Raw genomic sequence first — 26,161 nt, 5'->3', positions numbered from 1 at the left:
CAGTCCCATGGAGCTTAAATTTCTGAATAATATGTGTAACTGTAGTCACAGGAACATCAAGCTGCTTGGAGATGGTCTTATAACTTTTACCTTTAACATGTTTGTCTATAATTTTCTTTCTAATCTCCTGAGACAACTCTTTCCTTCGCTTCCTCTGGTCCATGTTGAGTGGGATACACACCATGTCACCAAATAGCACAGTGAGTATCTGTAGCCCTCTATACAGGCCCACTCACTGATTCCAAGATTGTAGACACCTGTGATGCTAATTAGTGGACACCTTTATTGATGTCCCTTTTGACACATTATTTTCAAGGGTACCATCATTTCTTTCCAGGTCTATTTCATGAGTTTTATTTTTTTTTAAATTCTGTGGAAGCATGGTTGAAAAGCAATGTCTGACTTTCATTTGTTCATTTTCATTGATTTTAGATTTATTATTACTTATGTCAGATTCAAGTTATTTCTGTGACCATTGTGGGTTTTTCTGTCATTAAACGAGGGGTACCAACAATTTTGACCACGTGTGTATGTATTACTGCATCTGGGGTTGTCCTGTACTGTATATCATTTACTGCTTATTACACTCTGTATATATATATAGGAGCAGGTGTATTTGTAGAAGCTCAGAAATGAATGGCTATGCAATTCACCTTTGCTATATTGTTCGGCAGATTGTCCGTCAGGTTTGATTGCTTTATTTTGTTTGTTTCCATTGTCTCCAATTTCATTTCCACAGTTTCTACTTTTTTCATCATACGACTCATAGACATTTCCAGTTGCTGCAGTCTTCTCTGAAATCTGGAATACAAGCACAAAAGAATATTTTATTTGATTAATGGAAAAGAAATGATTTCTATGTTAATGCTTATTTCATGTTTGTTTCAATTACTCATGTAAAAGTAAATCTTTTTTTCTATATTCTTCCTGTCTACTCCTGAAATTGACTTAAAAAACGAAATGTGAAAAAGCAAATATTATATCTATGTTAATGACGTTTCTTTATCTCCATTTGGAGACATCAATGTGATTTGGTTGTTTCAACAGGGCGTCTGACCGATATCAGAAGGGGACATGGTTATAGAATTGTCACCAGTGCAAATGTTTGAAAAAAGACGCTATGATAAACTTTGTAAAAAAAACAAAATCTTTTTTTTTAATAAATTGAAAATATGCATGAGAACAAGTGCACCAACACTATCTTAAAGGGAATCTATCAGCAGGTTTTTGCTATGTAATCTGAGGGCAGCATGAGGTGGCAGATAAGATGCAGATTTCATGGATGTATCACTCATTGCTGTGTATTGTTTCCATACAATGATGGTTTATCACCAGGAAATTATCACTTCTCAGATAACACCCCTTCCTCTGATAAGCAGCTTACTGTCAATAAAAAAGGTACATAGAGAGTTGTGATGTGGGTGAGGTTAGCTTTCTGAGCAATGCTACATCTAAAAACTGATTGTGTCACAACTGCTCCTCCACCCAGTAAACTAAATGATTCTGGAATCAGGGTCTCTTTTCCTACATTATGCTGCTCTCTGATGAAATAGCAAAAAATTTGGTGACACATTCCCATTAAATTCAGAATCTCTGCACTCACTGAAAAAAACACATTGTTCTTTACAAAGCTGTGGGTGATTTTAGCCACCCACTGCGGAAGCAGACAGCTGGAGGGTGCCAGGTGTCGGACTCCACTGATATCATGTTGATGACCTATCCAATGGATAGTTCATCAATATGTTATTCCCGGACAACCGCTCCATTGTTAAATGTTTAGTATAACGTATGACCTCAGGAACTGTGGAGCAGATAAGAGGCAGTGTATATTCATACGCAGTTTGTCTATAACCAGTCTATATAGATGCTCTGTGTACACCCTTGTAAACTGCTATACTAACTTGTATAACTGCACAGTCCTCACTCCTTTCCCTGAGACTGATGCTGAGAGCACACATTTTACAGCACATTTTTGCCCTGCTATCTGTGTGTTGTGTTCAGATCCCCCCCCCAAAACGTAAATAGCTATAGGCCAAACTAGCTAAGCTAACAGCAATTTATAATGACAGCACCCCCATAGTCATGCATGCTCATATCGTCAAAGTGTGCATTTGATCTAGCGTTGAATATAATCATACCCAATCATTGCCTTCTGCCTACATCATCTGTTGGGGTGAGTGTCTGGAGGCTTTTCTGAAATCGACAGGTTCAGCTGCCCTTTCTCTAATGTGCATAGGGGCCTTTAGAGCCTTTGGAAATTGTGATTGGTACTATTAATTATTACAGTTGTGGCTTGTGCGATCACTGGCACGCAGGCATTGTTTGTGAATGGTTAGGAAATGTAAGCAAATGTCCGATTTATCACCATTCTGCATTCTGTACCATGAATATTTGTCATCACCATTTCAGGTAGCCATCAAAAGTTTTCAACCAAAGGAATCTTTTTTTGTTAGTGTGGGCGATACCCTGTTTTTTTTGTTTGTTTTTTAATCCAGAACCTCCCACACCACACAAAAAAAAACAAAACAAAAGACTTGTACATTGTAAATTCTTCTTGAGAAACCCAGCTTGGCTTAGTGGACAGGTCATTCCTCAGCTCTGATAAGTTGACCACTGTGTCCAAATCTTTGTTCATCTGTGATCGACCCAAATTCTCAATTTCAGCATTCAAAGCCAGCTGTAAGAAGAATGATTGTAACGGTTATGTAATTGTGTTAGATCAATGAGCCTACATATAGAAAAGAATTGATGATGGATTTGAACTAATATAGATACATGACACATAATAATACATATAAGAGCAATTGCAGTTACCAGTTGGTGCTCTTTCTCTACACACTCTATCATTTTGAAGGGAGAATCAGAAGTGATAAGTTTACACAGAGCTCTCATTATATGATCCCACCTCCGTGTATGTACTGGGGTGTCATTATGCCAGGGACGTTGCGGCACGTGCCCCGGATTCTTGGACATGTGTCCCAAATTGGTGGCACTGTTACAATGGTGCATTATATGGAGCCTCTACGCCTGCCCAGACCGGGGCACTGGAAATGTAGCTGTTAAGGGAACCTTGTGACTCTCACTATTAGGCAGGGGTCACATTTGCGAGTGTGATGCGAGAAACTCGCACAAGTCTCGCGTCTCAATACCCGGCACTGCCACCGGCACTCGGCATATATTTCTGTGCAGCTGAGCGCTCCGGTCTGAGTGGTGGCAGCAGTGCCGGGTACTGAGACTCAACACTCGTGCGAGTTTCTTGCAAGTGTGACCCCGGCCTTAAGAAGGCATTGTAACTAATATGGGCAATGATGTCATTTTATTAGAATGCCGTGGCCATTCCTGTTGTGCAGGTGATGTTGCGGCACAGTAATTTTCAAAGCCGTGGGTACACCATAACTACCACTTGCTTACTTCTTAAATTATACCAAAGTAACTGCCTGATAGTTTTGGCACAACAGTTACATTACCTAGAAACTGGGCAGACCTCAAAAACTGAAAAGACATGAAGAAAATTGGTCCAGGTAGCTGCTAGGAAGCTTACAACAACATTAAAGAAGCAACAGGAATATCTGGCAAGTACTGGTTGTGTAGTCCATGTGACAAAAATCTCTCACATTCTTGTCTTCATATGTCTCACCTGTGGGGTAGGGTGGCAAGACGAAAGCCTTTTCTTACAAAGAAAAACATACAAGCCCTACTATGTTTTGCCAAAATTTATATCAAGTCTGCCAAAATCATGTGGGAAAATGTATTATGGTCTGATGAGACCAAGGCTGAACGTTTTGGCCATAATTCCAAAATCAAAGTCGCAAAGTCAACGCTACGCATCACCAAAAAACCACCATACCCACACTGAAGCATGGTAGAGGCAGTATTATGCTTCTGGGCTGTTTTTCAGCAGTTGGAACTGGGACATTAGTCCAGATGGAGGGAATTATAGACAGTTCCATATATCAGTGAATTTTACAACAAAACTTCAGGCCGCGCGGCTCTTAGTTACCCGATGTTTACGTTGGAAACCAGCTAGCTCGCTGGTCCTGGAAGGGCTGTCTATGTGATAGCTCACCAGCGATCAGCCTAACGATGTCCCAGGGATTCCATGCATGTCGGATCGTTGGTCGGATCCCTGGGATATCATTATGTGTAATGGGGCCTTAAGAGTATTTCAACAAAGTATTAGTTTAAGAGGGTGCATATTTATTCAACCATATTATTTTAGTTCTTTATTTTTCTTTTTCCACTCAAACATATTTCCACTCAAACATATTTCGTTATAATTTTCAATATCATTGTACACATTATGGGTGACATTAAAGGTGGAGAACGTTTTAAAATTATTCTTTATGCTTGGATTTTTTTTTACATGACAAAAAGCTGCCAATTTTAGCATGGATGTATAGACTTTTTATATCCACTGTATATTGGTAAACATTTGCCCACGACCCATTGTTATGTACCCTATTTCGCTCCAGGATTTCTCTCATTTTACTCTGTTCATCTTCATCCAGAATCCGGTTACCATCCTGGTCAAATCTGGAAAAGGCAGCTGTAATTTCATGATCATCATGGCCCATCCTACAAAACAGTAAAAAAAATCAAGTGAAACGAAAACATTTTTACTTTAAATTTTAGCAAGACACCCTGACAAATCCATGCGAGGTGGACTTGGCTTAGTCTATATCAAACTATTTTATGGGATCGAATGTAAGTGCAAATTCACACTGAAAGTAGCCAAAGTCCTTAGAATTACTTTCCTCTGACTTGAAAGAACCGTAGTTAGGACAAACCGGAATATCAGTTCTAACCTTTAGGCCGCGTTCACACATTCAGTATTTGATCAATATTTTACATCAGTATTTATAGTCAAAACCAGAAGTGGAACAATCAGAGGAAAAGTATAATAGAAACACAAAACCACTTCTGGATTTATCACCCACTCCTGATGTAAAATACTGACCAATTACGCTAAAACGGCAGCTGGATCTCACTATGCATAGCTAGCCATTGGCATGTGAAGGCAAAAAAAAAATACATTTGAATGGCTCAATTTTTTCTTAAATGGAGCAAAACAATGCATGATGTTAAAAAAAAGATAATTCTACGTTACTGCTAGATATTAAATCATTACATATACTGGACTTCCTTATCTCACCAAAGTCATTTGCTACCACTATATTTCTACCACTTACTCTTTTAGGCTGCTCTTAAACTCTTCAAAGGACATTTCTTTGGAGCCATTCTGCAACGCTTTCTGTACATCCGATATGCGCTCCTTTTTCAGCTTAAGCTTCATTAACGTCTTCTTGTAACCCTAAAAATAATATAAATGACCACTGGATACTAATATAATGTCATAATAATAGATTCTACATACACTGAAATAGATGTGAATTCCAAGAGAACATATTGGCTTTTTTTTTTACTCTTTCTAATTTGAAGAACCTGAAAAAAATGTCATGCATAGTAATATGATGTATACAAATGGAAACAATAACACTTATTAGCAAACCAAAAATGCAAAAAAAAGTTCCATCTAGTGTTTTCGTTTCGAGAAACTGCTCTGTTTCTAAAAGTTTGGTTGTTATGCGTTCACTTTTATTTGCAGCAGATTTCAGGAACACACATTGTCCTTAAAATCAGTAATGGACATAAAAAGATGACTCCTACTCATATTGGACAGACTGGCCCACAAGAGTAACAGGTGACCCTCTAGTAAGCCCAGGTTCAACACAATAATGGCCGATAAGATCTAGCTGAGGACAACCCTTCTTGAAGCTAAATGTGAGCTAAAGGCTCGCCATCTGCTTTGATCAACAGTTGCCATTAGTTGCTCTATTACGCACCTACACTAGGGGTTCTGTCACTTTTGACTGTTAGAATAGCACAGGTCGGGGTACTACTATAGCCATCAACATAATGCTCCATCAATGATGGTTCCCAATTGAACAAAGATTCATGGCTCCCATTATAGACAGAAATAATTACGCCTGTATGGACAAGTTTTAAAGAATGTACCACAGATTATGTCACCTTCTTGATGACATGTACTGCTTGTGTAATAATAAATTTTATAATTTACTTAAACCTAGACATTATAGGTAGTGGAGAGGACATCAGAATCATTTCCTCCTGACGAACCCCAGTAGAACATGGGCCATACCTGCTTTAAGATGTCTGAAAATTGCAACTCATTTTTCTGATTTGAGAGCTCTTCTTTTACTTCTGAATATGTGTCATTGATGATAGCCAAAAACATATTCTAAAAAGGAAAAACATGGGTAAGAAAGACTGAAGGCACGCCATGCTTCGGAAGCAGTATACAGACTTTTATTATATCATGTGAAAGGTACCGTATGTCTTGGGTTCGGACAATTTCTAGATTGATAATATGTCTATGATTATTTCTAAACTTCTACATAGAAATCTTAGAATCAATATCATTTGAACCGATAACATGATGTAACCAATAGTATTATAAAGGCCATATGCCAAAAAAACAGTAGTTACCGACAAGGACACTACTATCATGGGAAATCCTACATAAACATGGAGTCAATAGTACACTGAATATATAATTTCAAAATTTGTAATGTTGTACATAAAAAAAAAAACAGAACAAAAATATAGATAAAAATAAAAAGTCAGAAGCAAAGACTCAGGTATTTGTAGCACGTGATCCACATATAAATAACAGGGAAGGGCAGAGTAGATCTTATATGCATAAAGTTAATCACATAAAGTGTCAGTGCATAAACAATATTGTAATGTCATAGCATAAAATTTGTGCATATCCTGTTGATCTAACCAAGTAATAAGATCACGTGGCTTAAAAATTCATATGTAATAAAAAAAATACATTCGTAATCGTAACATCATATATCATATCATATTTATATATGGATCACATGCTATAAATACCCAAGTCTTTGCTGCTGACTTTATTTTTATGTATATTTTTATGCCGTTTTTCTGTATAACATTATAACTTTTGAAATTATATATTTAGTGGGCTGTTGACTACATGTGTCATGACTGTTGTTGGGTGTTTCCCAGGACCAGAGGCTTCTTCCCTGTCCCTAATCGTCCCTAATCGCCCTAGCTTGCCGGGTTACTTCTAATGGTGAAGACACCAGAGCCACATACCTTGCCTTACCTCCTGAGTCCGCCTTCCTTCTATACCCCTCTTCCACCCAGGGAAGAGAGGACTAGTAGTGTATCTTAGTACACCAGCCAGGCTAGCAAGGTAATATGAACAGGAATAAAAGGAAAATACCAATCATGCAAATATACTCACACATATCACAGAGGAATCCACCGGGGGAGTGGAGGATGAGGTTAAACCAAAGCAGGAGAAGAAAGGGAATTATCACACACTCAAAACCTAGCAACAGTCACAGATAAATCCACCAAATGCCCTTTCTCCAATAATAACCACTAACAACCTCCAGCCATGCAGCAAAAGCTATCCTCTGACAATGAGTGCTAGCCAGGGCCCAGATTATATAAGAGATAGGAGTGGCTAAAGCCCCCGTCACACATAGCGACCTCGCTAGCGAGATCGCTGCTGAGTCACAACTTTTGTGATGCAACAGCGATCTCACCAGCAAGATTGCTGCGTGTGACACCTATCAGTGACTGGCCCCCCTGCCGGTATCGCTGATCGTTGTTGGAAAGCCCTGGACATTTTTTTGATCGCTGGTCTCCCGCTGTCCAGCACGCATCGCTGCGTGTGACAGGCGGGAGACCAGCGATCAGCGTGCTGGTAACTAAGGTAAACGCAGGGTTTATAAGCAGCGCGCTGTGCTTAGAAACCCTCTGTGTACCTTAGTTACCAGCGTGCTGATGCAGGGAGCTGGTAACCAAGGTACACATCGGGTTTCTAAGTGATGCGCGCTGCTTAGAAACCCGATGTGTACCTTATTTACCAGCTCCCTGCATCAGCGCGCTGGTAACTAACGTACACAGCGACGCGCCCACTCGGCGTCGCTGGTGCTGATCGCTGGTGAAGCTGCCTGTTTGACAGCTCACCAGCGATCATGTAGCGACACACCAACGATCCTGACAAGTTGATATCGTTGTCGGGATCGCTGGTGAGTCGCTATGTGTGACGGAGCCCTAAAAGTGCACAGCTGAGAGCCTTAATGCAGGAAAGCCTCCAGGAGCTCTCAACTGAGCAGATTAACCCCTGCACTGCTAAAATAAATTTACACCTTTTAATATGAAGGTGAATTGTTTCTAATCAGTGCAAGAGTAGGAGAACTCAGACGCTGCGGTCTTCTGGCTCCGAGCTGTTGCAGTAAACCGGTGACACCATGTTTATGTAGGATTTTATATAGAAATCTTGTAGGTACGTATGTATGAATCTCTGGTGACAATATGTGCTTTGTAAGTTAATGTTGCTTACAATGCTATAATGGTGAATTTACACGTGGCCGATTTGATGAGTAAATTATTTTGATAAAATATGTATATCTTTGCACGTGTTAGCCAGTAGATAGAAAAATATTCAGAATTGAGAGTCCTCAGTGGTTGATACCTTTTAATGGCTAACTTAAAAGATGGTAACACATTGCAAGCTTTTGAGACTACGCAGGTCTCTTCATCAGGCTAGACTAATACAAAATCTGAAGAAGAATAACTTATTTATACACAAGACAGCACATAAATAACTCAATAGAAAAAGACAAGTGATGTGAAGCGGAATAGTCATTGTGGGAGAGAGATAAGCATAAATATTGGAGCAGTTCAGAGATAAGCAGTGTGAAGGTTTTATGGTCTTCTGATTGCCGGTCTGTGTTGTGATGACCCCAGAAGGTCTGAGGAGCAGATTCCTTAATTGATGTAAAAAGACATAAATCCATGCGACACATTAATACCTGTACTGAATGTGTCAAAAGTTTTCATAAATTTGTACTCAGAGATTCTTCTCTCTCTCTGAGACTTGAAGTTACCTTTTCATTCAAGTAATTTAATGTCCATCATGCTATGACCAGGGATACAAAAATGTTTTGCCACAGGTAGATCCATTCTTTTTCTCTTATTGTGTGGCAATGAGAATTCATCCTTGTTCTCAGTTTTTGCGTGGTCTCCCCCACATACAGACCCCCAGTAGGACATTTAGTATATTTACATGACAAGGATGAATTCTCATCGCCACACAATAAGAGAAAAAAGAATGGATCTACCTGTGGCAACATTTTACAGGTGTGTGCCCAGACGCGCCGTACACTACATGTTGCATTTTTTTTTCCGGCGGCATTGTTTAAAAAATCGTGCGCCCAAAAATAGCATTACAGTCTACGTGGTCGCTGACGAGCGCTTGGCACCGTGCACGTCAGCCCCTTGTGCGCGCACGCGATTTGAGTAAACAATGTCTAGACACTTGTCTAGAACTCCCCCTAAACAAGCAACATTGTTTTGGAGGAGTGTACATAAAAGAAGGTGTCTTCAGGGTCAGACAATTACTCTACATACAGCCTTGCAGAGACCAGACAAGCATTCTACAAGAGCCTACAAGTGTGGATTCAAGCTTCAGGAGCCAAAATGTGAGTATTCTTAAAAATAATGTCTGTGTGTCCTGTACAATTTATTATGTACTAATGTATTTTTTGTTTTCTTTTCAGCATGTCTTCTTCTGGATCGGTCTATTCGCCATCTCGGCAAGAACTGGCCCAAGCTGACCGTGAGGTGAGAATCTTGCTGCCTTTTGGTAAGTATAGCTGCCTCTAGAAATATGTTTTAATTTTTTCTTTCTTTACAGACATCGGACACGGGCAGTGAAGATGGATTGCGGGAGCGGTCTGAGCGGGAGCAGTTGGAGCGGTCTGAGCGGGAGCCGTCTGAGTGGGAGCAGTCTGAGGATTCTGAGCGGGAGCAGCGTTGTCAAGTCGTGGCGAGGAGATGTAATGTGAGTATATATTTTTTTTTTTCTGTCTTTCTTTCTCTTGCTTCTTTTCTGTTTCTTTTGGTATCTTTTCCAAACTTCTAAAAATTCTATATTTTTTTTTCTAGGTTCCACAGCGGGATGACAAGAAGTCTACATAGACAACGAGCACCTCATCCGCCTCGTTGAGGTGCGCATCCCGTTGTGGGACAGCCGTGACCAGCAGTACAAAGACACAGTGGTGACCCGGTAGCTCTGGAATGAGGTGGCCGCAGCGATGATGGATAGCTGGGACAGCGCCTCTGCAGCTTCAAAAAGGGCGTTCAGTAAGTATAAAGATGCTCTGTGATACAGCATTTATTTTTGGACCTGATGGTGCTGATGTGTTTTTTGCAACATATATTCTTGCATTAAACACACCAATGCCTTGTTGAGAACTGTGATTGATTTGTGTCTTCAACTGCTGCATTGTTTTTTGGACCTGATGGTGGTGGTGTTTTTTTGGCAAGATATATTCTTGCATGAAAAGCACCAATGCCTTGTTGAGAACTTTGATTGATTTGTGTCTTCTACTGCTGCATTGTTTTGTGGACCTGACGGTGGTGGTGTTTTTTTTGGCAAGATATAATCTTGCATGAAAAGCACCAATGCCTTGTTGAGAACTGTGATTGATTTTTCAACTGCTGTCTTGATCCTGTTTTCACTCTTGTTCCTGATGATACTGTTTTCGCTGATACATATATTGTAGCAGGAAACATAACAGTGTCCTCCGTCTCAACAGTTACTGCATTGTGTCTAGAATTTTATTGGTGCTGCAGCAGTGACTGTTTTCAAAGTTAAATCAGGTGTGTGTGGTGAGAATGATGTTAAACTAGTGCATTTTTAATTTTTTTTTTTTACCAACAGTGAAAAAAATCCGCACACGTTGGCGCTCGATGAAGGACTGCTTCAACACTGATGTTCGTGCTGAGGGACAGGTTCGGAGTGGTTCTGCGGCAAGGCGCAGAAGAAAGTACTGCTACCATCGCGAGTTGGCTTTCCTGAGACCGGTCCTTGCCAGCAGAGCATACTTTTTTTTTCGTTTGTTCTTAATATGTGCTTTTCTATTCCACAGGTGATGCTTCTTGTAAATGCATGATACTATTGTTTTCCCTTTCTTTCCATAGCACTTGGAGCAGTACCCTGCAACCTGACCCTGTCCCGGGAGCGGTTCTTCATCGATCGACCTCGGACCCGTCCCAGCCATTTGACAGCCAGGAAGCACCTTGCAGGTCAGCAATACAGACAGCTGGTGACCAGGAAGCTGGTCCATCAGGTGTTCCCCTGTCCCAGGTCGCTGTTACTGGTTATGCGGGCAATACCCGCCAGCGGCAGAGGGCCTTGGACAGGAATGTCATGCCCGAGTTCATGCACTTGAGCGAGGCCTTTAAGGTCAGCCTCAAGGCGCTGGCCGCAAGAACGGAAAGCGTTTTTTCCCTGATGGAGCGTGGTTTTAACCACATGGAACGTGGTTTTAACCACATGGAACACCGCTTCCACTCTGTCGACCAGCGCCTTGACCGTCTGGAGGTCGACCTCAACAGACCAGCGCACCATTTTTTCAGTAAAATTGAACAGGGCATGACGGAACACCTTAGTCCTGAGCAACAGCTGAGTGTGTTACAGGCCTGCAACACTGCTTACTTGCAGGCTATGCAGCAGAATCGGTATGTTCAGCAGTCAGTGGTGTCATTTCCAACAGTTCCACCGCTGACTCGCTTAACCACACTACCGACTTCTGTTGCATACCACTGCACGGCCACCTGCATTCCCAGCGAAGCCGGACATCACTACACCACCTCAAGTCTGGGTGCTGCTGGATACTCCTCCGCCGCCACCACCACTATGGCAAGCGCTGCTCCTGCATGGAGCACCACCACCGCCACAGCACCACCAGCTTGGAGCCAAACCACCATAGAACCTGCTTGGGCCACCGACACCAGCAGTCAACAGCAACAGAGCACCGCCAGCACTCCTCATCAAAGGAGCACCGCCAGCACTCCTCATCAAAGGAGCACCGCCAGCACTCCTCATCAAAGGAGCACTGCCAGCACTCCTCATCAAAGGAGCACCTCCAGCACTCCTCATCAAAGGAGCACCGCCACCACTCCTCATCAAAGGAGCACCACCACCACTCCTCATCTTCAGAGCACCGCCACCATTTCTCCCCCTCGTAGTCCCCCAAGAACTTTGGCTGAGATACCTGATACGCAGCCTCCTTCACGTAACACCGACCCAACATGCTCCCCTTCTAGGAGCACCGCCACTGCCACTTTGAGCAGCACCGCCACCGCCACCACAGAGCAGCAAAGGGGTGATTCGCATTCCCTATTTTACAGGGCAATGCCACAGTCCACAGTCACCAGGCGGTCTACAAAAGAAAGGCGGTCACAGGCTGCAAGTAGGTCGGGGCAGGATATGCCTGTGTCAAAAAAGAAGAAGAAAAAAAAAAACTTTGTCCATCCACCATCTCCTCCTAATGTGTCTCAACCTGCCTCAATGTCCATTCCAGAGCTCCCTTCCCCAAGTACTTTCGTCACCCCTTCTCCTAGAACCCCTTCCTCTACCTCCAGTCGTTCCTCGTCTCTCCACACACCCAAAGTATCCCAATCTTCCCCAAACGTCATTCATAATAAAATTTTTCTTGTTTATTTTTGGTTTCAAAATAAATGTGCACTTGTGCTTTCAAAAAATTGGTATTGGTTTACTGTGTCTATCGCCGACTACACGCAATGCGCCATACACTTAGGGTTTTTGCAAAAACATATATCTCCATTACTGTTTCTTGTGTGAGACTTGTTTCTTGTGTCAGTCTTGGAGATATGTGTTGTCAACAAACCAAATCTGCATGACTTTCCTTTTCCAGAACAGTCTCTACATTCTAGGAATATTGCACAGAGTGCATCCAGCAGGGTTCCCCAACTCCAGTCCTCAAGGTCCAACAAAAGATCATGTTGTATGGAATCCTCTGTTTGAAAAATTTTTAGTAACTATGGATTTCATTACAACATGATCTGTTGTTGAACCTTGTGGAGTTGGTGAAGATGTAGATTGGTTTCGTTGACAATATTTGTGTTTATGTAATTTTTTTACACACGTTACATTAAAAAAAAATAATAAAAAAAAAAATTCTGCAGCCTTTGTTTCAATACATGCCATCCAAAAATTAATGCAGCTTGTAGTTACCAACATGGCAGAACTGTAATTATGCCAGATTTGGAAGAGTACATGTCACAAGCAAGAAAATTCAGCAGACATTGGTTTAGCAAAACTACGTACCTTAATGTGACCAGGAGCCGTTCCTCAGGAGTAATCGCATGCCGGAGCTGCGTGTCCTGTCTCCGGATGACTTCTTTTACCCGACCAAGCAAATAGTGAAAGGTTTCTTGGGTCATCCGGGTATAATCCGTAAATTTCTCTGGGTTTGCCTGGAGCTCGCTGTAGAGGGTGTGGTACACTCAACGGCTCTCCTGGAGTTCAATAATGGGATGTATCCACATACGCCGCTGCTGCTGTCTTCGCTGCCTCTCTCTCTCCCTCTGTTCATGGCAAGCAACTGCATAAGCCTGAGCCGTCCTCATATCCAGATCCAAGTCAAAGTAAAAGCTCTTCCAGCGCAGATCCATGTTTCTCAAGTCAAATGCAAGCAAATGTGAAGAATTCAGGTGTAAACAGGGTCTATATAAAGAATTTCCATAGACACGCCCACTGGTGTCCCATTGGTGGAGTGTGTTGCAAGAATTTTTTCTCCAGTTTATTGCGCATAAAAAATGCAAACGCATGAAAAACGCTGCAATTTTTTGTTCTAATGCGCACAATAAAGCTACAAAATAACGCAGCGTTTGCATGCACTTTTGACATGCGTTTCATGTGCGCTCCAAACGCAGCGCAAAAAAACGCTAGTGTGAAAGTAGCCTAAGCCATTAAAAGGTATCAACCACTGAGGACTCTCAATTCTGAATATTTTTCTTGATAAAATATGCATCAAATAACAGTGCCAGGAAAGAGTTTGAGACTTTACATTTTGCACACAGAAAAATTAGCATTCATCAGATTGTTAACTACACATAGTGCGTATAGTGTTGCAGAACATCTATGGATTTTTCCAGTGGATATCAGTACACTTAATTTGACAACGATTGAAAACCATATGTGTTGTATATGTGTCTCAACCCTAGCACAGCTCACACGTGCATCATATGACACAACAGCATATGTGATACTGACGTACGGCTAGAACTTTTCAGGCTTACCAACAATACGAAGAACACAAAGAAGACGTAGGTGACAAAGTAAATGGGTCCCAGAATTCTGTTTGCATTGTCAATGGCATCATAGTCAAAATCTCCTAAAATAATTCTAAACTGAGTAAATCTACAGAAAAAGAGAAATAAAATTACATGAATTGTAAAAGGACAATAGGGGAAAACCATTAACATTTCTTCTTCACTTTTGTCTCGTCATTTTTTATTACAACTTTTAGTGATTTTCCCATCACTTATCAAAAGAATCAAGAAAATTAGGAAGCATTTAGAGGCATGAAAAGGGCCCTCTTTGTTTCTACAAATTTACTTTAATTAATTCCAGAAATTGGCGGAAATAATTGTCAATTTTTTTTTTTTCTGGAATAGGGACAGGTAAATATGCAAAAACCTATTAAAGATGTGCACGGTTTAAATAAATTTAGCGTATCTTACTCCAGTGCCCTGCTGTTAAGGACTGGAGTGTGAAATGCCAGATTTACTATGTCTCGGGACGTTAAAGTAGTTGTTCACTGCTTGACACTCCCTTCTTAACAGCTAAGCTGTCTATCATGAAAAAGAAAAAATATACACCTACAGTGGCATGTAAAAGTTTGGGCACCCATGGTCAAAATTACTGTTATTGTGAACAGTTAAAGGGGATATCCGAGACTTTAACTAACAAGTAGTCCAACAGGGGCAACTACTTGTCTGTTGGACACAGCGCCGGTCTCTGACCGCTTCTGCCAGAGATTCAACTGCTCCCTGTCAACAGAGCAGCAGTTTCTCTTCCTGTTGACAGGGCGTGACTACTGGTGTCATGCTGACTGACAGCCAGCTTCCCCCAATTAGGCAGCGACGTATCCATTCTGGACCATTTGCACGAATACCAGCAACCCACAGCAGGATTCTCAGTGAGTGTGTTGAGATACTCTGCAATATGGATTCATTTACTTACTTTTTTGGCCAATTTGAAATCTATATGTGCTGTGTGAGCTCTGTCCTGCATATGACCTGTAGAAGCGCAATGTAGCGCGAAACGATCGTTGTTTGACACTTCTTCCACTGTTTTATCCGCTTGCTGTGGTTGTTATGTTTCCACAATAAAGGATTATTTTGTATGGGAGGCAAGTGCCTATCCACTTTCTCCTGTATGGACATTTTGGATTTCTCTTTAATCCCTTTGGAAGTGGCACCCGTATTCCCTGGTGTGAATTTAGCCTCATTATCCCGAGGTTCAACAGCTGTGCGAGTGCTCCCCTTTCCTTCTGTGGTACTGTATGTGCTTTATATTTAATAACCAGTATATTCAGCTTTTATATCAAGAGATATAGAGGTGGGAGCACAGCGCACATTGCAATTTTTCATATTTAATTGTAAGTCAACCATAGCAGTAATCTGCAGTTAACTATCATTTTAAACATGTTTGACTTTCTAACTGGAAGTGTGGATAGAGGGAGAAAATGAAATTTTATTCTCCCTGAATTTGTTTATTTCTAGTCATGGGGCTGTGAACAGTCAGTGATCATTTCACAGATCATGCCCACCGCTCTTTGACTGACATCTAGCTATGCAATAAGTATGTGGAGCAGGATGTCAGTCAAGAAGCAGGGAGAGTGATTACTGCACGCTCCCTGTATAGAGCGCACTGACTGTCCACAGCCCCAGCACCGCCCTGATGGCTGGAAATAAGCAGCTGAGGATGAACATGCCTTTATTGTCTTCCTGTAGCCGCACTTCCAGTAAGGGCTCATACTCACTTGCGAGAGACTCGCACGAGAGACTCGCAAACCCTGGCACTGCCGCCAGCACTCGGACCCGGAGCGTGCAGCTGCATAGAAATACATGTAGCCGCACGCTCCGGTCCGAGTGCCGTGTCTTTCGCAAGCGAGTATGAGCCCTTAGACTGATGAACATGTTTAAAGCGGTCTTTACCTGCAGATTGCAATTGCTATTTTTTTTGCTAACAACTTCCCTTTAAGTGAGGCATGCAGCAGACTTGATTTTAATACTTACATTGAATAGGTGCTAATTTAAGAATACATCCAATATAAGTTCTGAATTACAACAGAATGCCTATATACAATATTCACTTACATGCACTTTACAAATGTGCTGAAGTTTTCCACTTGGGTTCCAAACAAGAGATATCCCAGCTGGGCATAGGCAAAAAATACTATGAAGAACATGATGGCAAAACCCAATATATCCTTTGCACAACGAGCAAGAGTGGATGAGAGTTGGGTCATTGTCTTATTGAAGCTAATATATTTAAAGATCTGGAGAATAGAAATGGAGCAATGGAAGTGTTAATGTTACAAGCAATAGATATATAACAAACATATCCCTGTAATCCTACTTTCAGAGATTAGGAGTAGACTCCGTTCACACATCCGTTCAAACATTCTACATGTCTGTTCCATTTCAGAGACAAACAAATGGAATAAGTAATCTGCTGCATAGTTATGCAAACGGAAGCAAAGCGACCCTTACAGATTATCTCAACGTTCGGTTGTTCCATGCAGAGGATTTTCTTCCATTCTAAAAAAATGCAATCCAAACATATTCCTATGATAATTACCAAGGCCCTTCTGCTTCTGTTTTACCTTTATGCTTTGGAGACCAGTGATTGGCTGCAGCTTGTGATTGTATAAAGCTTGAAACAGAGTGTAAAGCTCTGAGACACAGAGGATTTACCAGGTAAGTAACAGAAGGGTGATTATATTAGGCCCGCGATGCCAGCACCACCCTCCTCCCTTCCGATATCGTCACACTTACAACTGTATTGGCATCCTGGATGCCAATACAGTTGACATCAATGATGGAAGAGGGAGTGTCAGCTGACACTCCTTCAACTTCATTATAATGCACCCACTGTGTTGAGCAGTGAAGAGTTTCAGAGCGCTCGCTGCTGAGATTAGAACAGCGGGGGAACGAGGAGAGGTGAGTATTTATTTATTTAAATGTGGGGTCCATTATTATAGAGGACTATGCGGGCCCATTATTCTGTATGGAGATCTATGTGGGGCCATTATTTTAGAGGACTATGTGGAGGGCTATGTTGGGCCCATTATTCTGTATGTAGGACTATGTGGGGCTCATTATACTATATAGAGGGCTTTATGGGGACCATTATACTGTGTGGAGGACTATGTGGGTCTAATTATACTGTGTGGAGGGCTAAGTTAGGGTTACAGTTGGGGCATCATACTTTGTCGGAGGGGTTGGAGGGATACAGTAGGATCATCATACTGTGCATATGGAGGGTACTGTAAAGAAATTCACTGTGGGGGTATCATACGGTGTTTGGGGGACACTTTTGTTGGCATTGTACTTTATGGGGGCAATGGAAGGGCAATCTAGGATCTTCAATAGGAGGAAAATTGTAAGGCCAGGATCACATCATGTTTTAGCAGCCCGTTCAACACATAGCATTGACGGGCTGCTATCGGTATAGCATAACGCGATCGCGTTATGCTATACCCACTAGCGCAGATGAATCATCTGCGCTAGCGGTGACGGAGCCTCAGACGCTGCAGGCCGCGATGCGCCCAACAATGGGGCTCAATGGCGGCGTTAACGGACTGCGTTACACCGTGTTATACCGCGGTGTAACGCAGTTTGTCAATGGACTGCCTATAACGCAGTGTGACCCCGGCCTAAGGGCTGCAAAGTTGTGAGATATGCTCTTCTGTGACCCCATCAAATATTAAGTTGTTTTTTTTTTGCGGGGGGATGGGGGGGAGTAAGAGCGTCTGCTATGCAGCCCCATGATTTCTATATATGCCCCTTTGTTCGTGGGACAACTCCTTTAAGTGTGTTCCCATATGAAAATGTTCATCGTTATATTTGATAAGGAAAAACTTCCTCAATTGTAGACTGTTTTTTAAATTAAATATCAAGGTTTCCACTGACTTTGTCCAAATTTTTAAATTTTGTCCCTTTGTGTGTTTGAAGTTTGACATCCCTGAAACTAGTTACCAACTCCAGAAATCGGGTGATAGCAGTGCAAGCATTTCAGTGCATCCTGAGGCTTATGGAACTACATTAATTAATTTTAACCATTTATACAAATATTCACTTCCTATAAAAGTTAAGAAATATTGTAAGGATATGCCAATACTTTATCATCTGTTGGAGTCCAAGCTCTGAGACTCCCACCAAGGGAGGCATGTTTCTATCAGACACATCTGGCAGCAGGATGCTAAAACCCAGCATGCCCGATCCTTGCATCCCAAAGAGAAAAAGCCCAACAGGGACAGTGATGATGACATTTGTAAAGCGAGATGGAAATTAATGTTCTGATTTCATTTTTGTCTGGAAATACACTGCACTTAAAATTAAAATATTTCTCTATAAGAGATCATGAATACTTTCCACTTACTTTAATCCATGCGAAGAAAAGATTGACAGCATTCATGTTGTTGTACTGTGTCTGCCAAAATGCTAAAAACTCAAAGTCTGCATATATTTTGGGATTTTCTAGCAGTGTTCCCATTAGTCGATTCACTTCAATAGTCCGAAAGATATGAAACGCAATGGCTACAAGAGAAAGCTTAACAAAATGGAATCAGTTACTTAAACATGGATATGTCATGGATATATATTCACATTTTGCTCTCTACCTAGGTCATCTGAGGGAGCATGCCACAATATTTTTTACAGTAGAGAAAAAAAAATATTCTTCCCCATTCTCATAGGAGAAGCACTACTTTACTGGGGTGGTATAATAGTTGGCAGATTTTTCACAGATTGGATGACGTGTCAATATATGGTTGCCTTTACTATTTAAAGTTTTTTTTATACCTTCTCACATTTTTTTAAATTGTTCCAGCATTCAAAATTAAGAAATTTTCTGTATAGTCTTCATTAAAGTTTTCTACCATTTGACTGCTGAAAAATGTCTGCAAGTGCTTTTTCTAGCAGAGACCTACAAAACTGATAGAAATCCATTAGGGAACTTGCTTCTAGTTCTGATGGCTCTCTCATCTCTCCCCTTATCTTTTCTCATTGTTAGAGATTACAGTAGGAATATGGGAGAAAGTATCTACAGTCTCAGAGAGGGCAGAGAAAACATACTATAAACAATGAGGAAAGCACATGAAGAGAAAATAATTGCATGATACAAGCTTATAGATGAGCTACTGACTGACTGAGGGAATGCCCTGCATACAGTATACACAGAGGACACAGTCAGCCTTTATTTCTGAGAGCGACACTCCCACAAGAGAAAACTGCAAAAATTGCAACTTCAATCAGGGTCCAAGCTGCATATCAGAAATATTGAAAATGATTGAAAGAATAAAGATTGCAGACTGAAACTTAATGCAATATTTTTTAATTAAAGATAAGCAGTAATACATGTAAACATACTTTTTCCATGTCAAAGGTGCCCATAGACTTTATGCATATAATTTGATGCTAACTGACATGGTAACTGGTAAATGCTTTTTAGAGCTTAAAGAGAACCTGTGAGCATGATTTCGCAATGTAAAGTAAAGGCATTGCCATAATGGCGCTGTTACATAGGTTATATTGATACCTTTAGGGAAGAAATCCGCATGGTGATTGGTCTTTAATCAGCATTTTAAGTTTTTTTGTGTAATAAGCTTTAGGTGCATAGGGGCAAAACTGTAAGTAGGGTCTTTGGCTCCTATCCGGCCCCTCCGCCTGCTTCTGGTGTCTGTACCTACCTCCTGTTTAAAAGTCTGCTCCTACACAGCTTCGTCATGGGCAGTGCACATTGTGCACATTGATCTTCTGGTGGTCTTCAGTAAAATGGTGATGGTGGTGGCTCATGCGCAGATTGAGATTGTGGCTCAATTAAATTTCTAATCTGCTTTTACATTAACATGCAAATTCCTGCTGACGAGTTATTTAAAGGTGTTAAAGGGAACCTGTCATGTAAAATAATGCTATAAACTTGCTGATAAGACGTTAATCTGCAGGTTAATAGCGTTCTGACACTGTGTGACTCCTGCACTGAGAGCCCCACTGCCTGGACAAAATTAACTTTATTCCCCTGGCAGCCTTGCTCTTTCAGTCATGGGGATGGTGCCGGCACAGCTTCAGTCACAGCTCTGTGTACAGAGAGCAAGGGCTGTAACTGTGCCCCCTGCATTGACTGACAGCCATCTCTAATGCTGAGCCTGCTCTCAGTCATTGCCGAGCACACGGTTACAGCCGCCATTCTCTTTCCACAGAGCGTAACTGAAACCGGGTCGGCGCCACCCCGTGACTTAAAAAAATCAAGGCTGCCGGGAGGAATAAAATTAATTTTCTCTTGGCATTGGGCTCTCAGGGTGGGCTTCAGACAACTTGAGAACCGTGTCAGGTGTCAGATTAGCCCCATACCTGCAGGTTAATAGTATTATTTTACATGACCCTTTAATATACTTGATTTTTTTTATGATTCAGTTAAAATGTACAAATAAGGCTGGGGCTGCAGGGCGACTCTGGCAGCGACACATCTTCCCACTACTTTCGGTAGGTGCCTCTCCTACTAAACGCTGCAGTACAAGAGAATGGAGTCACACGGCAAACCCCAGGGTACTGCGACATGCGAGTCACAAAAATCTGATGGACGTCTTGCGACTTGATTGTCGCGGTCACAAATGTACCCTCTGATGTAGCGGCGAAACTAGGCAAACATTGGTCACGCAACAAAGTCACCTTAATTAATTAAGATGGAGAATAATGGAAGAAAAGTATAGCACTTAATTAAAAAAATAATTCTCACCATTATAACCACAACATCCAGAATGTTCCAGATACTTTTAAAATATTTCAGTCTATGAATTCTCAGCTCCAGAATCTCCTCCACCACATAATAAAAGATGAACACGCAGAAGATAATTTCACAGGCAATGATAAAATAGTCCCAGTTGCTGACATATCGGATGAGCTTGACTGTACGAATCTGCCAAGAAGGAATGGCGCCCCCTGTAGCTGGAAATTCTACCACAAGTCTATGGAAAGGGGTGTAAGAATGGAGAAGTAAGTAGAGAAACCTTCCAATAATCTGCTTTGTACAATATAGAAATGTAGTTTATTCTCCCTCAAGTGAAAATTGGATCTTTTCCTACAGCTTACACTCTTAAACCCAAAACAAATGAACCAGGCCCAAATATAAAACTCAGTTTACATCTGATTTTGCTGGAATTTTTTGAACAAAATTGCACAAAATTTTGCAACACTTTTCTTACTCAAAAAAAAGAAAACAAACAAGAAAAGTGAATGATCAAGTTGTAAATGTACTTCAACCCCTAGTCTGTCCGAGGAACAAATCGCAGCGTGAACAATTTGCATCCGATTCGGATCGCACTTGGCCATGCAAGTCAGTGAGTCCGTGGAAAAAAAAATTGGACCCCACTAGAATGACACCATAGACTGACAGAATAGAGAAGATGGAGAATTTTTTTTCCAGCTGTTCCACATCCGAAAAAATCAGATCACATCTGATAAGAGTGTGATTAGCATAATTGAACCGATTTTCTCAATTGAGAAAAATATGGTTGTGTGACCCCGGCCAGAGGGGTGGTAATTTGTAGTCGGTATTATGACTGCAATTCTCAGCCTGACTTTGGATTTCATGAACTGAACTAACAAATTCTTACACATATATGATGCCGTTAATTTAGGTGACAGGACCATAAGCCCCCATGTACTTCCTCGCACATAGGAGCATATACTGTATGATAAGTGCTTACCTTAAGACACAGAATAGATTGATGTTGGCATTGTACACTGAAAAGTCAATGAATATTACTCGCGTTCCTCTATCCAGCCACAAATTATTTTTCAGAATTTGGAGCGTTCTTAATGTATCCTGCTTTGTCAACTGAAAATCTACATAATAACCTCCTCCGCTGTACGTTGCTATTTTACCCCAGTGGGAAGAGCCTCCCAGTTCTTTCTCTGTAAAATATGTCCATCTGGTGAGAAATAGAAATAATTACTGTACCCGTCACCTTCAGTTATGCATATTAATGATTTACAGAGTCAGAAACAGGTAAAAATTTAATTTTTACTTTTGTGCGCTACAATTTCACATCAAAAGCTGAAATTTTGCTGTGGATTTCATGCAGATTTCACCCTTTGCACTGCAAAATGATGAATGCCGCCAAACACCTTAGACTAAAGTTAACCAAGCTTGCCATTATCAGTGGGATCGTCCGACAGTCTAATATGTGTGGGGGTCTCCTGACTCACCCCTGATAAGGTGGCGGGAGAGAATGCTGCTTTCCTTTGTATGGGGGAGACAGGAGAGATAGATGGAGCGCGAATGAGCACTAAGCCAACAGATGTGCACGGGGGCCACAAAAGGAACCTGTGTTATGATTATGTGGCGCTTCCTTTGGCCGGCTCTCTCCTGTGTGCTTGATGCGTTTTTTTTTTTTTTAGCTTTTCCCCCTATTTATTAGAATGCGTGAAAAATGCTGCGAAAACGCTGATAGAATTGACATGATATGGGTTTGAATCTGCAAAGAAAAAATAGGCAACGTGTGATTGAGATTTCAGAAATCTCATTCATTGTACTGGGACAGTAAAATGTTGTGTTTTTTTAGGCAAAAACTAGCGCAATAGGGGGGGCAGTGAGAAAAACCATGCGCCATGTGAAAATACCCTAATGAGTGCGGCGCAGAAATATTTAACGGTATAAATCGTGTAGTACTTACGCTGTCCCGTTAACGAGCCCAAAAGGATTTTTGTCCTCTTCGTCTTCAGAATACGTATCGTAGCAGCCAGAGATGTCTTCTCTGAAGTCTTTATGAACAACACATGAATTGTTTTCCACTTTCAGCTGTCGCATTCGGGGGACTCCGAGCAACAGGTTCTCATAGTATATAAAGGAGTTTTCAGTGTTATCTAGAGACACGTTATTGTACCACTTGGTCCAATAAAGTCCATCGAGTAATGGTCCCTGTGTATACTAGTAAATAGAATCAGGTATATGGCAGAATATTAGACATAAAAAAGGAGAAATTCAGTTAAATATTATTATTATTATTATTATTATTATTAGCAGCAGCACTATTTAGTTTTTTATTATCTTTTTGCTGGTAACTTGACACAACTGCTGGTTCTACAAATGGTGGCCAAAGACATTTTCTCTCTCTTCACCTTTCCCTACTGATTCTTCCCTACTTTTGCCTTTTGCTACTCTTCTTGTCAGTACTGGTAGGGTAGCATGAGACAGTACCTGCAGCCGATACAGGTTGCGCACCTAGTCAAGTTAAACCAACTTCCACCAAGCCTGGTGTGTCAGAGTGAGGAGACTTATTAGCCATGCATGCTACTCTGGGAAGTTAAATATGCAAATTGTCCCTTCAGAGAGGAAGAGGCCTAGAACTCTAGCGCCATCTATTGGAAGCAGCGACATGCCAGGCTTTGCTTGTCACTCACCTCAAGGAGAAACGTTACCCCTTAGACTCCAGTCCAGAGCCTCTCACCTAGCCAGATCAGATCTCATACTTTTCACTGATGAGTGGCAATACCATGAATCACCGAAGTCAAATGGCAAGGCTTATTAAAGGGAATCTGTCACCCCATTTTTCGAGTATCAGCAGCCGGCACAGCCATCAGGGGCTTAGCTACAGCATTCTGTAATGCTGTAGATAAGCCCCTGATGTAACCTGAAAGAGAAGAAAAATGAGTTAGATTATACTCACTTGGGCGGTTCGGGTCCAGTTTTGGTCCGATGGGTGTCGCGGTCCGGTCCAGCGCCTTCCATCTTCTAACAGTGACGTCCTCTTCTTTGCTGCCTGTCGTGGCTCCTGCGCAGTCGCACTGCTCTGCCCGGTTGAGGGCAGAACAGAGTCCTGCAGTGCGCAGGTGCCAGGAGAGGTCCAGCGCCTGCGCACTGCAGTATTCTGCTCTGCCCTCAACAGGGCAGAGTAGTGCACCTGCGCAGGAGTAGGGCGGCACGGTGGCTCAGTGGTTCGAATCCCACCAAGGACAACATCTGCAAGGAGTTTGTATGTTCTCCCCGTGTTTGCGTGGGTTTCCTCCGGGGAAATTCCTACTGCTAGGGAATTTAGATTGTGAGCCCCATCGGGGACAGTGATGATAATATGTGCAAACTGTAAAGCACTGCGGAATATGTTAGTGCTATATAAAAATAAAGATTATTATTATTATTATTATTATTATAGGAGCCATGACAGGCAGCAAAGAAGAGGACATCACCGTTAGAAGATGGGTGGCGCCGGACCGCAACACCCATCGGACCAAGACCGGACCTCCCCCTGGTGAGTATAATATAATTAATTTTTCTTATCTTTCAGGTTACATCGGGGGCTTATCTACAGCTTATAGAATGCTGTAGATAAGCCCCTGATGGCTGTGCCGGCTGCTGATACTCGAAAAATGGGGTGACAGATTCCCTTTAAAGAGTCTATATAGACTTTAAGGATTACTGCGTCCAAAAGATGGTTCTATAGTACTAGTCTGCTTCCTCTCTGAAGAGACAATTTGAATATTTAATTTCCCAGAGGAGCATGCATGGCATATAAGTCTCCTCACTCTGATATGCCAGGCTTGCTTGTCATGCTCCACAAGGAGAAACGTTATCCCTTAGACCCCAGTCCAGAGTCTCTTATTAATCAAATTAGATCTCATACTTTGCACTGATGAGGGGCAATACCCCAAAACACTGTGTCTGCAAATTGAAATTCTGGTTTGGCTTTTATCCTAAGTCATATTGCAAGGCTCGGTAAAGGTTCAATATTGACTTTTAGAATCACTGCATCCAGTAGGTGGCACTAGAGTTCTAGTTTTCTTTCTCTCTGAAGAGACAATTTGTATATGCATTTAAAGGGAAAGTGGCGTTAGAAAATGCCATATTGAATGTTTTTTATTTTATCTTTTTTTTTTTTCATATCACAATATTTATAAAAAAAATAACCCCCCCAAAAAACAAAACTAAATAAAAAATAAAAACAATAGAAATCTAACTTCCTACTGTTTCAGGAAACAACACATGGACATTAGCCACAACGAAAAAACTCTGACCCTATCTTTTGTATTGAAGCATCTAATGAATGTGTGCAAAGATCATTGTGAAGAACCGAGAAGCAGGATCACCTGTGACGTCACCTATCAGTGGATCCTGAGTTATCAGCTTCATATAGAGGTGACCTGTGTTTATAATTCTGGCTCTGATTATAATGATATGGCAGAGAACACTCTCGCTGAAAGAGTCTAACATGCACCTTTGCGGCCAGTGTGAAAATTGTAAGATTTCTATTTTTTTTATTTTTAATCCACATTGTGATGATGAAAGCAAAAAAACATTTAATACAGAAACCCGATAAGACGTTGTTTTCTGATGAAAGCTTCCTCTTAAGCACACTAGAGAGATAAGTGTCCTAACCCTGTGTGTATGCTGATAGGAGATAATTAAAATATGTGGGCAATGATGAAATATTTGTACTCACCGACCAAAAATCATTCATGCTGCCAATACTTTGGAAAGTAACCCCACTGTCAGATGCCGTACTCAGGAAAAGTTTAGACATGACATTGGTATAATAATAAGTGTTGGAGCTCGTCATTCCATAGGTCACTAGAAAAACAACATTGCCAGCAAAAGAGAGATACAGTGTTAATATAAATACACCTAAGATAATATAAAATGGCTATAGCCAGGCTGGGGTGACATATGGCGTTTTGTCAGACTTCATCAAAGCTTTCATGGTGGAATTCTGGTGTAAAAGCTTTGAGAAGTCGCAAAAATTTAGGTGCAACTCGGAGTTGAGCCAAACTTTTGCTGCCACTTTCTACCAGCAACAACAAAATGGGAGGAGCTGGGGTGCAACGGCTAGAAAAATGCTGAAAAATTATGTATTACTGGTGCTTTTTTCTACTAAATCTGCTTAATGTATTACTCCACAAATTCTCAGCCGGCAAATCTACGTGGAAAATGAACACTAAGTACGCACTGTGTGCACTTGGTCTTAGAGGGCATGCTTTGTTACATTTTTGGCCAAGTGCTTTA

The 26,161-nt window shown here is 41.4% G+C and overlaps 1 protein-coding gene across 3 annotated transcripts in view; it reads right to left on the bottom strand.

The window, feature by feature from the left end:
* PKD2L1 (polycystin 2 like 1, transient receptor potential cation channel) overlaps positions 1-26,161 on the bottom strand; it is a 201,832-nt gene that overhangs the window by 31,228 nt on the left and 144,443 nt on the right. For all 3 annotated transcript variants that reach the window (XM_073548142.1, XM_073548143.1, XM_073548141.1), the window contains exons 3-14: positions 25,602-25,729; positions 22,842-23,095; positions 21,873-22,097; positions 20,903-21,131; positions 18,548-18,718; positions 16,261-16,442; positions 14,176-14,296; positions 6,161-6,259; positions 5,190-5,311; positions 4,458-4,575; positions 2,541-2,677; positions 654-801 (exon numbers count right to left, since the gene is read on the bottom strand). In XM_073548142.1, the coding sequence (XP_073404243.1) occupies positions 654-801; positions 2,541-2,677; positions 4,458-4,575; positions 5,190-5,311; positions 6,161-6,259; positions 14,176-14,296; positions 16,261-16,442; positions 18,548-18,718; positions 20,903-21,131; positions 21,873-22,097; positions 22,842-23,095; positions 25,602-25,729 (1,934 nt within the window). The remainder of the gene's footprint in view (positions 1-653; positions 802-2,540; positions 2,678-4,457; positions 4,576-5,189; positions 5,312-6,160; positions 6,260-14,175; positions 14,297-16,260; positions 16,443-18,547; positions 18,719-20,902; positions 21,132-21,872; positions 22,098-22,841; positions 23,096-25,601; positions 25,730-26,161) is intronic.

Source organism: Dendrobates tinctorius, unplaced genomic scaffold (assembly GCF_039654945.1).
Source record: "Dendrobates tinctorius isolate UK_male_01 unplaced genomic scaffold, ASM3965494v1 ptg000156l, whole genome shotgun sequence".
NCBI lineage: Eukaryota > Metazoa > Chordata > Amphibia > Anura > Dendrobatidae > Dendrobates > Dendrobates tinctorius.
The sequence above is the reverse complement of the archived record's forward strand: the minus strand, read 5'-3'. Positions and strand labels throughout refer to the sequence as shown.